At 52.7% G+C, this 12,164-nt stretch overlaps 1 protein-coding gene across 3 annotated transcripts; it reads right to left on the bottom strand.

The window, feature by feature from the left end:
* Window positions 1–4,947: 4,947 nt before the first annotated feature.
* Window positions 4,948–9,374, bottom strand: LOC125546304 (vegetative cell wall protein gp1-like). Of its 3 annotated transcripts, none has more exons than XM_048710541.1 (3): window positions 8,027–9,374; window positions 7,661–7,943; window positions 4,948–7,466 (listed from the first exon to the last, which is right to left on the bottom strand). In XM_048710541.1, exon 3 carries the CDS (start codon window positions 6,335–6,337, stop codon window positions 5,768–5,770), a length of 570 nt encoding a protein of 189 aa, XP_048566498.1. In that variant the 5' UTR covers window positions 6,338–7,466; window positions 7,661–7,943; window positions 8,027–9,374; the 3' UTR covers window positions 4,948–5,767. The 3 variants fall into 3 exon arrangements, with proteins under 3 accessions (XP_048566498.1, XP_048566488.1, XP_048566484.1); XM_048710531.1 differs by having other exon boundaries at window positions 4,948–7,943; window positions 8,027–8,897; window positions 9,093–9,374; XM_048710527.1 differs by having other exon boundaries at window positions 4,948–7,943.
* Between the last annotated feature and the right edge of the window lie 2,790 nt (window positions 9,375–12,164).

Genomic DNA, 12,164 nt, shown 5'->3' with positions numbered 1-12,164 from the left:
TAGAAAGCGAGAGGATGTACTGTAGAGAAATACAATACTATATGCCACTGTTTCAGTTTCTAGAAAAAGACCGAACTTTGAATTTGGCCTTCCAATTGCAGCTATGAGACGAATGGCTACATAGAATTCAAAACCCATAAAAAATGTAGAGGGATTGCGTCAAGAATTTAATGCGTGACAACTCCAAGAAATTAAATGGAACACAATCATTAGCATTATAGTTCATTTGGTAAATTATGCACCTTGGAATAAACTCCAGATCGAACAACTCCATTATTCTCTTGCATACCTGAATAATGAGGAGAGTCTTTGTCCCCGTTTGGTTTCGCTTTTTCAGCCGGATTCCACTGCAGGGCATCCAAATCATAAGCAAAGAGTGAACGGTTCCAAATGAGATGTCAAAGATCAACACCTCCAAACCAGGCTAGCTACCGCTAGAGATTATGACACCTAAAAGAATAAAACAATTCCAATAGCATTCAAATCAAGCTAGCTAATAGTCTTACAAAATATGCATTCTGGAAATTAGTCTTTCGTAAGGAATCCAAAGGAAAACTATGTATATTATCCAACTTCGTTACCTATGATTTCTGCTGACAAAGCATATACCAATCCCACCTCCATTGTGAATCTTTAAACGTGCAAATGACAGTTGATGCCATCATTCCTACAGATGTCATATGTGATGTAGTGCACTAGCAGTGCCCTCTGCACTCTCCTATCCCGGTCATGCTCCTTGTTGTTTCTACCACCATATCCCCAAAAATAGATGAAATCTTATTTCTATATGTGCTTACATACAACAAATGCTCCTAAGCTATACAATTCAAAGAAGAACAATTTTGAGATTTCTCAGTAGGGCATATCCAAGTATTGTGCACAACATAAGATAGTGAACTGAACACCATGTTTGGATACCAAGCCGGAATATATGCATGAGAAATCATAGAAATATTAAGAGAAGAATAGCAACCACGTGCATAAGAATTGACCAGAACAAATCATCGCTAAGAACCTCAGTGTATTTACTTTTAGGGGCTAGGGTTCTGCGCGGTCTTGGCCGGAGGCTGTAGGGGAAGGAGGGAACGGGGCGAGGGCTCGAACGCGGTGGCCGGCGGCGAGGCGCCGTCCTTGCGCGTGGGGCGGCGGCGGAGACAGGAGGCGGCTAGGGTTTTAGGGTTCCGGCTCCTCTGGGAGCCGGGCAATAGAAATAGTCTTATTGCTTAATTCTCAAATTAGTCTTACAAGTCGTATATATAACCACGATATGAAATAAAACTAAGATAACTTGAGGGCTAAGTTTGCCCAGTGGGCCTCCTGCGGCCATAGACCTGGCCGGTCATAACATCTCTCCCCGCCTACGCAAACAGTTCGTCCTCGAGCTGAAAGTCGGGGTAGTGCTGGCGAAACTCCTCGCGCTGCTCACAAGTAGCGTCCTCCTCTGGTAGTCCACTCCACTGAATCACCACGTACCAGGAGCCTCGTCGCAGCTGAGCCTTCAGTGCCTTCTCTGGCTCAGGAAGGAGACACCCGTCCGTGATCGGTGGAAGAGCCGGTGGTGCCGCGGGTGGCTCGCCGCGGAATGGCTTGAGCAGCCCGACATGGAAGACATCATGGATCCGCGCGCCTGCCGGAAGCTGAAGACGGTAAGCCACTTTCCCAATGCATTCCAGGATAGCAAAGGGACCGGCATAGCGAGGACCGAGCTTCCTCCTCGCACTTAGGTCCAAGGACTACGTAGAGCGATGAAGTAGATGCAGCCAGACCCAATCACCCACCGCGAACTCCGCCTCGCGATGGTGACCATCATAGTAATGTTTGGCCAACTGTTGGGCCTGTAGGAGCCGTTGCCGGACTTTCACGAGCATCTCATCACAGCTCCTCAGAAGAGCCCCGGCTGCCTCGGTCTGTGCCAAGGCTGGATCAACCGGAAGGATCGGCGGGGGTGGCCGGCCATACACCACCTCAAAGGGCGTAGCACGGAGGGCGGAGTGATAAGAGGTGTTGTAGCAGTACTCCGCCCACGAGAGCCAGTCCATCCATGCGCGAGGTCGATCACCTGTAACACAACGCAAATACATGGCAACCACCTTGTTAATGATCTCAGACTGGCCGTCCGTCTGAGGGTGAAAGGCGGTGCTCAGGCGTAGCTTCACATCCGCCAGCCGGAAAAGGTCGCGCCACACGTGTCCCGTGAACACGAGGTCCCGATCACTGACGATCGAAGAAGGGAACCCGTGGAGACGGACAATGCCATCGAAGAAGGCCGGCGCGACAGACGCCGCTGAATAGGGATGGCCAAGTGCGATGAAGTGAGCATACTTGGAGAAGCGATCGACCACTGTGAGAATGACGGACTTGCCGCCCACCTTGGGAAGGCCCTCGGTGAAGTCCATGGAGATGTCCGCCCATACCTGAGATGGGACCTCCAAGGACTGAAGCATGCCAGCCGGCCGTAGAGTCTCCATTTTGTTGCGCTGGCACGTCACACAAGACCGTACCCAGTCACGGACCAAGGCACGATCACCGGGAATGTAGAAGTCGGCGCGGAGACGATGGAGTGTCTTCTGCACCCCCTCATGGCCCGCCGAGTGGGCGAGGCGTAGCACCTGCTGGCGAAGATCGTCGTGCGCCGGAACGAAGACCCTGCGCCCATGGAGGAGCAGGCCATCGGCGAGGCGCCACGGCTCCTCCAGCTCTCCCGCCGCCAGATGCTGCTGCAGGAGGAGGGAGTCGGTCACGGCAGGGGTCGCCTGTCGGATGTCGGCGTAGAGGGCGAAGGAGGGCCCGGTGATGATGCAGAAGGCCGCCCCCTCTGCCGCACCGTCGTCCACATCGGCGTCACGCCGAGACAGGGCGTCGGCAACGGTGTTAAGGCGACCCGGCCGGTACTCGACGGTGAAGTCAAAGCCAAAGAGTTTACTGATCCACTGGTGCTGGGGTACTGTCGAGAGCCTCTGATCCAGCATGAACTTGAGGCTGTAATGGTCCGTGCGGATCCGGAAGGAACGACCCCAAAGATAGGGCCGCCAATGGCGTACTGCCTGCACCAACCCAATGAGCTCACGCTCATACGCCGCCAGCTTAAGATGGCGTGCGGCAAAGGGGCGGCTGAAGAAAGCGAGGGGTCCATCGCCCTGATGAAGGACCGCACCGAACCCCGCACCGGAGGCGTCGCAGTCGACGGTGAATGGAAGGTCGAAATCCGGCATCTGCAGGATGGGTCCCGTCGTGAGGGCCCCCTTGAGGGCCTCGAATGTTGTAGTGGCCTCCTCATCCCAAGAGAAGGCGTCGCGACGGAGAAGACGCGTGAGCGGGGCCGCGATTAGTCCAAATTCCTAGATGAACTTCCGGTAGTACCCCAGGAGGCCAAGGAACCCGCGAAGAGCCCGCGGAGACTGCGGAATCGGCCAGGCGGCGATGGCCGCCACCTTGTCAGCGTCCATGGCCACTCCCTCGGCCGAGATGACGTGGCCGAGGTAAGCGACAGAAGGCGTCCCGAACGAGCACTTCGAGCGCTTAAGATGAAGATGATGCGCCCGAAGCTCATTGAAGATGATAGCCACATGCTGGAGGTGCTCTGCCCACGAGGCACTGTAGATAAGAATGTCATCAAAGAAAACGAGCACAAACCGATGCAAGTCGGGTCGTAGGACATCATTCATCAAGGCCTAAAAGGTCACCGGGGCATTGGAGAGGCCAAACGGCATCACCAAGAACTCAAAGTGGCCATGTTGAGTCCGAAACGCCGTCTTGGCGATGTCATCCGGGTGCATGCGCACCTGATGATACCCGGACCGGAGATCCAGCTTGGTGAAGAAGCGCGCCCCATGCAGCTCATCGAGAAGCTCATCGACAACCGGAATAGGAAACTTGTCCTTCAATGTGAGAGCATCAAGGGCGCGGTAATCGATGCAGAAACGCCACGTGCCATCCGACTTATGAACGAGGAGGACCGGCGCTGTGAATGGTGACGTCGAGATGCGGATGATGCCGACGGCGAGCATGAGTGCACATTGCCGCTCCAACTCGTCCTTTTGCAGCTGCGGATACCGGTAAGGCCGTACGGCCATAGGGGCCGATCCCGGAAGGAGCTGAATATGGTGGTCGTAGATCCGGGCCGGTGGCAGGCCCTGTGGCTCCTCAAAGAGATCCCGGTGCTTCTGCAGGAGGTCGTCCAGGAGCGGATGCTCGGCCTCGGCGGCCGTCGCGGCCAGCTGAAGAGGGGGTGCGGGTGCGGCCCCCCCAATGCCGTCCCACCGAATGCGACGACCCAAATGCCAGAAGGTCATCGTCAGCGCGTCGAAGTCCCAGAGAATGGGACCCCACGTGCGCAAGAAGTCGACGCCGAGGATGAAGTCGAAGCAACCCAAATCGATGTCGGCGCAGGTGATGGTGAAGTGCTCGTCGCCGATAGTGAGGGGCACGTCGCGGGCGAGCCCGTGGCAGCGTAGACGGTCGCCATTAGCGACAGTGACCCGCAACTGCTCCCCTCCGGTCGGCTGTATTGCAAGGCGCCGCATGGTGGCCTCCGGCAGGAAATTATGCGTGGAACCTGTGTCCAGGAGGGCCACCAGGCGCTCGCCATGGATCATGACCGGTAAGAGCATCGTCCGTTCATCACGGATGCCGGCCAACGCGTGAAGTGACACCACGAGGGCGGTAGCCGGGGCAGGTGCGGGTGCCGCTGCGGGCTCCGCAAGGGCTGGGGCACCGAGGTCAACCTCCGGTGTGTCCTCCTCGGTCTCGTCCGTCATCTCCAAGTAGAAGAGGCGCGGGCAAACATGGCCCGGCGCATTGGGCACATCGCAGTTGAAGCACAGGCCCAAGCGCCGGCGTTCCAGCTGCTCCGCCTGAGTAAGGCGCCTGAACGGCCGCGTCGATGCCGGGGTGGCTGCCGGGGCGGCGGTAGAGGACACCGGTGCTGCCGGAGGCGGCCGGGGGGGGGGCGGGGGGGGGGGGGGCTGGCGGCCCCCACATGGTGCGGATGGCCGCGTCAAAGCCTAGGCACGCTGCTCGAACGCTCGAGCATAGTACATGGCCGTCTGAAGGTCTTGTGGCCCCTTCATCTCGACGTCCACGCGGATGTGGTCGGGAAGGCCGCCGACGAAGAGCCCCGCCCGCTGTAAGGCTGTCACACCAGGCGCGTGGCACGCTAGTGCTTGGAAGCGGTCGACGAAATCCGGCACCGTGGAGGTGAAAGGCAGGCGGCCCAGCTCGGCCAAGCGGCTCCCGCGTACCGGTGGTCCGAACCGAAGAAGACATAGCTCGCGGAAGCGGTCCCACGGTGGCATGCCGCCCTCATCTTGCTCGAGGGCGTAGTACCATGTCTGGGCGGCCCCGCGGAGATGGTAGGAAGCCGGCCAAGTGCGCTCCGACGCGGGCGTGCGCTGTCCACGGAAGAACTGGTCACACTGGTTGAGCCAGTTAAGCGGGTCGTCCAAACCGTCGTACGTGGCGAAGTCGATCTTTGCGAACCGGGGTGGCTGCTGGTGTGGCGCGCCCTGGCCCACTGCCTCGGCGGTACGGAGGGCTGATGACGGAGCTGGTCCAGGGTGGAAGGGCCGGCATATTTCCCTGTGGCACCCGACGCCTCGGGCTGCAACTAGAACCCTGACGGTGGCCGAGCCTCCGTGGAAGCCGACGGCGGCCCGTGGAGCCACCCGGGAAGTGGTGACAGTGACAAAGGGAAGCAGACCTCCTGGATTGGAAGGCCGCTCGGCGAGGACTGGCCCAGGCTAGTGTTGGGCGGGGGCGGTGGTGGAACCTACACCGTTGCCGCCGGGAGGGACGACACGGTGGGGGACGGCGCGGGCGGCGGGGCCCAGGTCGGCCACTGCGGCCCCTGGGTGGTGGCGGGCGGCGCGGTGGGCACCGCGAACGGCGTCGGCCACTGCGGCCAAGGTGGCGTCAAAGACGCCGGTGGGGGAAGCGCCGGGTAGCCACCGGTGATGGCCGCCGGTACTGAGTACCACGGCAGCGCCTGCTGGCCCGCGGCCGCGGCCGGATGAAGCGGTGGAGGCGGCCCGTACGGGCTCGCCAAGTAGAGGCGGATGCCCTGGACCGCGACGACCAGGTCGTTGAGGACGCCGGCCATAGCCTCCGGTGTGAACTGCGGCGGTGTTGGGGGAGGCAACGACGGTGGTTGTTGGATGGTGGTTTGCGGCTGGCCCTGGCCCGGCGTGGTGTCGGGTGCGGTGGAGATCGGCGCCGATAGGGAGGCCGTGGCGCCCGGCGACGCAGCGGCGGCGTTGGTGGAATCGGTGGCAGCGGCGGTGAGGGAGGCGTTGGGCAGCGGCGGCAGCGGTGGTGTCGGGTTTGGAGGTGATGAAGACATGGTCGAAACCCGGGAACCTGATACCAAGGTGTTAGGGGCTAGGGTTCTGCCCGATCTTGGCCGGAGGCTGTAGGGCAAGGAGGGAGCGGGGCGAGGGCTCGAACGCGGCGGCCGGCGGCGAGGCGCCGTCCTTGCGCGTGGGGCGGCGGCAGAGACAGGAGGCGGCTAGGGTTTTAGGGTTCCGGCTCCTCCGGGAGCCGGGCAATAGAAATAGTCGTATTACTTAATTCTCAAATTAGTCTTACAAGTCGTATATATAACCACGATATGAAATAAAACTAAGATAACTTGAGGGCTAAGTTTGCCCAGTGGGCCTCCTGCGGCCATAGACCTGGCCCGTCATAACATATACACACACAAAGGATCAGAAAGAGCTCTCTAGCTTACTATGGGTTAATTATCTCTCAGAGCTACTAAACAGTTAGACAATTCTTTGCATCAATTATGAAGATCCATGATTAACCCTTTCTCTTTGGATAGAGGTTGTTTCACTAATTCTCTTGATTGGTTCATTTTTCAAAGTTAGGAACAAGGTAGTACCATGACAAAAAATAAAAGCAAACACACCACAAAAAATATGACGTACCACCAGAAATTGATCATTGGATTATCGAAACATACCATTCCCCCTCGCTGGACGTTCAGAGGCGTGCGCGTCAGAGGATACCACCAATATGACCAACCTCGCCGATTCCAACACCAAATAGCTTATTCAACCCGTACTTTGTCTTCGGAAAGATGACAACTTCTTGGACATACCACAAAAATATTATGATGTTTACAAAAAGGTGGTCATAATCAACTCTAATTCAGAGTTGTACATTGAATATATAAGTGTTGATAATCTCTTGTAATTCAGAGCTAAATACGGTAGTATTGTATTATGAAATTGCACACAGCCTGTACATTGCACATACAGATGGCACCCACAGATTTCAGCATCCATTGCACTAAAAATATCACACAACGTGGCCTGCTACACTACTACTTGCTGCACAAATTTCATTCATCACACATTAGCATGCTGCATTACTACTTGCTGAAGCCATTGAGAACATTGAAGGCACAATCAACAAGAACATCACAAAATCGTGAAAGAGAGGGTCAAGGTGAAAGAGACCTTCGCCACCTGAATTTTTAATTAAAGAAAAATAGGGATTACAGAGCAATCAATTAGAAAATATCACAAACTGAATATGTCATAAAATGATAATATTTAGGCCAAAAAGTGAAAGAGTATAATGAGAAGGTCTAGCAAGTATATATATACTTCTGCTACAGCGCAATTTATGGTTACAGAGAAGATCTGTAGAGTCAACTCACAGAAAAGGGAGCCAAACAGGAAAATCCATCAGAGACAAATGGTCCTCAACCCATCCTTCAGATAGAAATGTTGGAATTGATATATACTCCCTCCGTAAAGAAATATAAGAGCGTTTAGATTACTAAAGTAGTGATCTAAATGTTCTTATATTTCTTTACAGAGGGAGTATTATAATAATTTCCTTTAAACTGCAGTTCTTATAAATGAGCTCCTTCACTGTCGGCTTTGTCATATTTAGGTGCAGTCAAGAAATTCCAACTCATAAGCTAGCAAAGCTCCACCCTGGATATGACAAAGTATGGGCATATTAAGCATTGCCTGCATGATTAATTGTAGCTAGTTAAATAGAATATGCCCGTGCTTACCATGAGGCCCAAACGGATAATATTTCAAATGCCCGTGGCAACGCAGTGACCAATGCTGTCAGCGGCCTGCAGAGGAGGCCCAAACTACAATCCCATAAAAAAAATAGCCAAAGGTATTATTGTCAGTTCGCACCTCACGTCACAGATTTACGAATTCCTCATGACTTTCAATAATGCATCCTCATCAAGTGAAGCTCTTAATACTCCAAGTATTCTTTCTATTTGACTAATTGTATATATGAGAAAATTCTGCATAGACTTAGAAGGGTAGTTGCTAGAGTGCAAAATCAAGCCTGTTTGGTGTCATCTAAGTAACAACCCTCTTCGAAAATGCTATCATTTTACAAACTTAGATTGGATTAATAACTGAGGACAAGAACGTGTAAATAATTATTTAATGATGGAAAAAAACATGTAATATAATGGTCAATGCTTACCTTTGGTCACGCACCCTCATACAAAATGTAACACCTTCACTTCTTGTTGTTCAAATAAACTTCTTAGACTTTTCATAATTAAATAAGAAAAAGGTGGCATAATAAGATTTATTGACTACTGAGTGGCATCTTGAAGCAACGTGATCTGAAGACATGCAAATGTGAATATTGATACCACACGCAAGTAGTTTCTAGGGAAATTCTTTCTACACCAGATGTTAACAACTTCACACTTACAAGTACTCCACGGATCGGCCACACTGTAGTATTGAATGTCGTAATGAAGCATCAGACCAGCTTGAATAATCAGATAAGAAAATCAAAAGAGAATGAAAAGAAATGAATCAACTAACTGATTTGTAGGCACCAAATTTGTTAGATTGGTGGAGAAATCTCAATTGTTATCAAGAAAAAGTTGCCACGCCCAACCAGACCTGCAGCAGAACACACAACACAACGTATTCAAAATCAGAAACTTGCAGATCAGGGGCCCCTCACGACTGACCTGGAGAATCAGGGGAAGATGTACATGAATTGTAAGAGGGAGAAGGAGAGGACTGTGGCGTGGGCCGACGACAGAGGATCCAATGGCGCCCCGATCCGCAGTATGGTCAGAGCAAGAAACGAACCTGACGGCGGCGGCGAATCGTTTGGTCGCCCGTGTGGGTGACCTCAGACCATCGCTGGCAGGTGGTCGCGGAGGGCGAGCGTGCATCATGGTGCCGATCTCCGCTGCCGCTCGCGAGATGGGAGAAAGAGGAGGAGTGCGACGTTGAATACGGTGTCTGTTGTAGCGGCGGCCAGATTGAATGAGGATAGCTCTACGTGGGAGACGAGCTTGAGAAACGAGGGGTAGAGTTAGGGGAAGGGATCAGCGGCAAGGGCCTGGCTCCCCTCATCGTCAGCGAATAGATCGGCGGCGGCGATCCAATCCGCGATGGCGGCTGGGGCATGGTTTATTTTTCTTTCGTGCGAGGGGGCCCGAAATTTTTATTATTGATAATTAATATTCCAGTAATTCTGAAACTAAGAAACACTAATGAGAAATTCGAAAAATAGGAAGGACGCTAGGAATAATAACGTCCAAGGCTGGACGCCAATACCAACAACGTCCAAAGCTAGACGCTCTTATAAACAACGTCCACTGTGTTTGGTTCGACCAGATCCTGTCCGGCTATCTCCGATATTTGACTTGTACCCTCAGCAACTTCCGCAGGACCAAAACTATACTCCGCCACCTCTAGCCCGCCGAAAATGGCACTCCAGCAACGCACCACCCTCATTTCGCTCCTCGTTATCCCTCTTTGCCAATTCCCATCGTCGTGCCTCGCTCGCAATGGTGATCCGCTAAACCCCTGTTGCTGCCGGGGCCGTGGTTGTCCATCTCCGACAGCCATATCCACCTCAGCGAGGACCGCCCCGACCTCTTCCCTGTTACGCTCGGAGCCATCTCTAGCAACACTAACTACTAACATGTCAGTGTGAGCCCTCTCTCCACCCTTTTCGCTCTCCTACACTAGGCATGCGTAACCGTGTGAGTGGATGCATTGTGAATTTGTGCATGAATATCTGTGCATGTTGGCATGAACTCGAGTTGTTTTCTACCGAAAAAGGCTCATGCCCTGCTTTATAGATAACGCAACGATCATACAACTTGACACCACACCATATACACCCGAGATAGGATACAACAATGCAAAATAACAGCGACACCACCACAACCCACTCCAAGATCGCAACAAGAATACAAAGAGAGTCCTGCAAGAAGCGGTCGGAGTGCTCCATCATGATAGAGGTGTCACAAAGAGACGACATTGCGCCCGAGGAATCATGGGCTCCAAGACGGTGCCTTCAGGAAGGGCACGACACCGGAGCACCGCCATCGCCGATTCAAAAAAATCATGGGTTTCACGAGCAAACCGAAGGAGGAGAGTAGCCGCAACGCCGCCTTCATGAAGGTAACCACGTCTACAGTTGCCGCTGCCATTGACCTGGTGCAAGCCAAACAAGGATTACCCTGTCGCACGCACTCTCCGCCTTCGAGACCACTATTGGTCGCTGAACACCGGACACCATGCCGCCCGCATGCCCATGGCAGGGGTAGCCGCCCGTAGCCCGCGCCACCCACGACCCACGCCGCCGCACCTAGTAGGCCGTGCCGGTCGCAGCCTGCACCGCCCATGCCACCATGCCGCCCGTCACACCGCCTCCACAACACCGCCTGTAACCGCTTCGGCACACCACCACGCCCATTTTCCAATGCGGTGTCCATTCCTGCTCGATCTGGCCCAAGCCTGACCTCCTGTGCATGGAAGACAAAACTTCCCCGTCGCCGCCTACGCCGACCGGGCTTCGGCCGGCCACGCCATTTGTCAACCATTAGGGAGGAGGGAGAGTGGGAGGGGGAACCCTGACGACGGTGGCTAGGGCTACCCCCGATAGCTCACGGGAGCGACGCAGAAGGGAGAGGGGAAAGAGGGGAGGCCTCCTGACTAGCTCACCACTCGAGTTGCTTTCTTAGTAGCAAGGAGTGTACCAGAGCATACTGTCCATGGTTGAATTGCTAGAGGCTTTCGCCCTCAAGGCAGCCCAAAAAGCAATCAAGGCTTAGGTGTAGAATGCACAATTAGACTTTCTTATGACAGTTTTAGTAGCTAATGAATTAGAAATGCATACATTCATGTGTGTTAAGACTATTTCTCCTCTAATTTGGCAAAAGCAAACTGGTCTAGAATGGAACAAATGGGCATTTCAGTGATTTGTTATCGATGCCTCACAACCATCACAAAAAAACCAAAGCTCACATATTAAATCTATTAGAGGAAATACTCTCAATATAGTTAAAATAAGAGCACCTGACCGAACCACATAACTGGACGCTGTTTATAACAGCGTCCAGCCGTGGACATCATTCGCAATAGCGTCCAGCCTGGACGCCGTTGTCAATAGCGTCCTTCCTATTTTTCAAATTTTGGCCCTACCATTATCAATTTTCTAATTGCTGTCGTACTAGTTACTATTAATAATAAAATCGGCGAGGGGGCATCGATACGTGGTTCTCTTTCCATTTTTTTGGTTACCGGGAAGGTGGGAGGGGATCGATAGGGAGAGATGGGAAGGGAGACGAAAAAAACTCAACAAAAATAAACCGTGGATACTATTCATCAATTCAGACATTAAGAGTATATATATATATAAACACTATTCTGATTACCCAACATGAACTTCCCTCTGTAGGAACCCGACCTTCCGGCTATCTTCGCAACCGTGTCTCCCCGCGCGAATTATTCTGATTAGTTGTGTTCTATATAATGTAAGTGTAATCTAGAAATGGTTTTTAGCAACTAAATGCCTGTTTTAAATAGGAATCTCGCTCGTTGGCGGATGTTGCTCTCTGGTCGTGATGAACTTGCGTTTTTTGCAATTTTACTGCCTCAGTTGTTCGACCTGAACCTCCCCCTATGCTAGGTTGAACTTCCGCCAACATTGCCCAAATGTGGCTTGCGATATACCATTAGAAAGTTATGGACACGAGTATCATGACCCAAGTTAAACTTTTGCCAAAATCTAAGCCGTTGAAGAGTAGTTTTGAAAACCGTTTTTTCTTCATACAAAAACATGAATCATATTTTCGATGGCATTTCTAAACCGTTTGTCGGAATGAGGCAAATAATATTACGTTGGAAAGCTGCTGCAAAACC

The sequence above is a fragment of the Triticum urartu genome, chromosome 1 (genome assembly GCF_003073215.2).
Source record: "Triticum urartu cultivar G1812 chromosome 1, Tu2.1, whole genome shotgun sequence".
In the NCBI taxonomy this organism is placed as follows: Eukaryota; Viridiplantae; Streptophyta; class Magnoliopsida; order Poales; family Poaceae; genus Triticum; species Triticum urartu.
This window is presented reverse-complemented; position numbering and strand designations above follow the sequence as displayed.

Bases quoted from the DNA above. Each gene is read 5' to 3' on its own strand.
- LOC125546304 (XM_048710527.1), bottom strand. From the start codon at position 6,337: ATGTCTTCATCACCTCCAAACCCGACACCACCGCTGCCGCCGCTGCCC.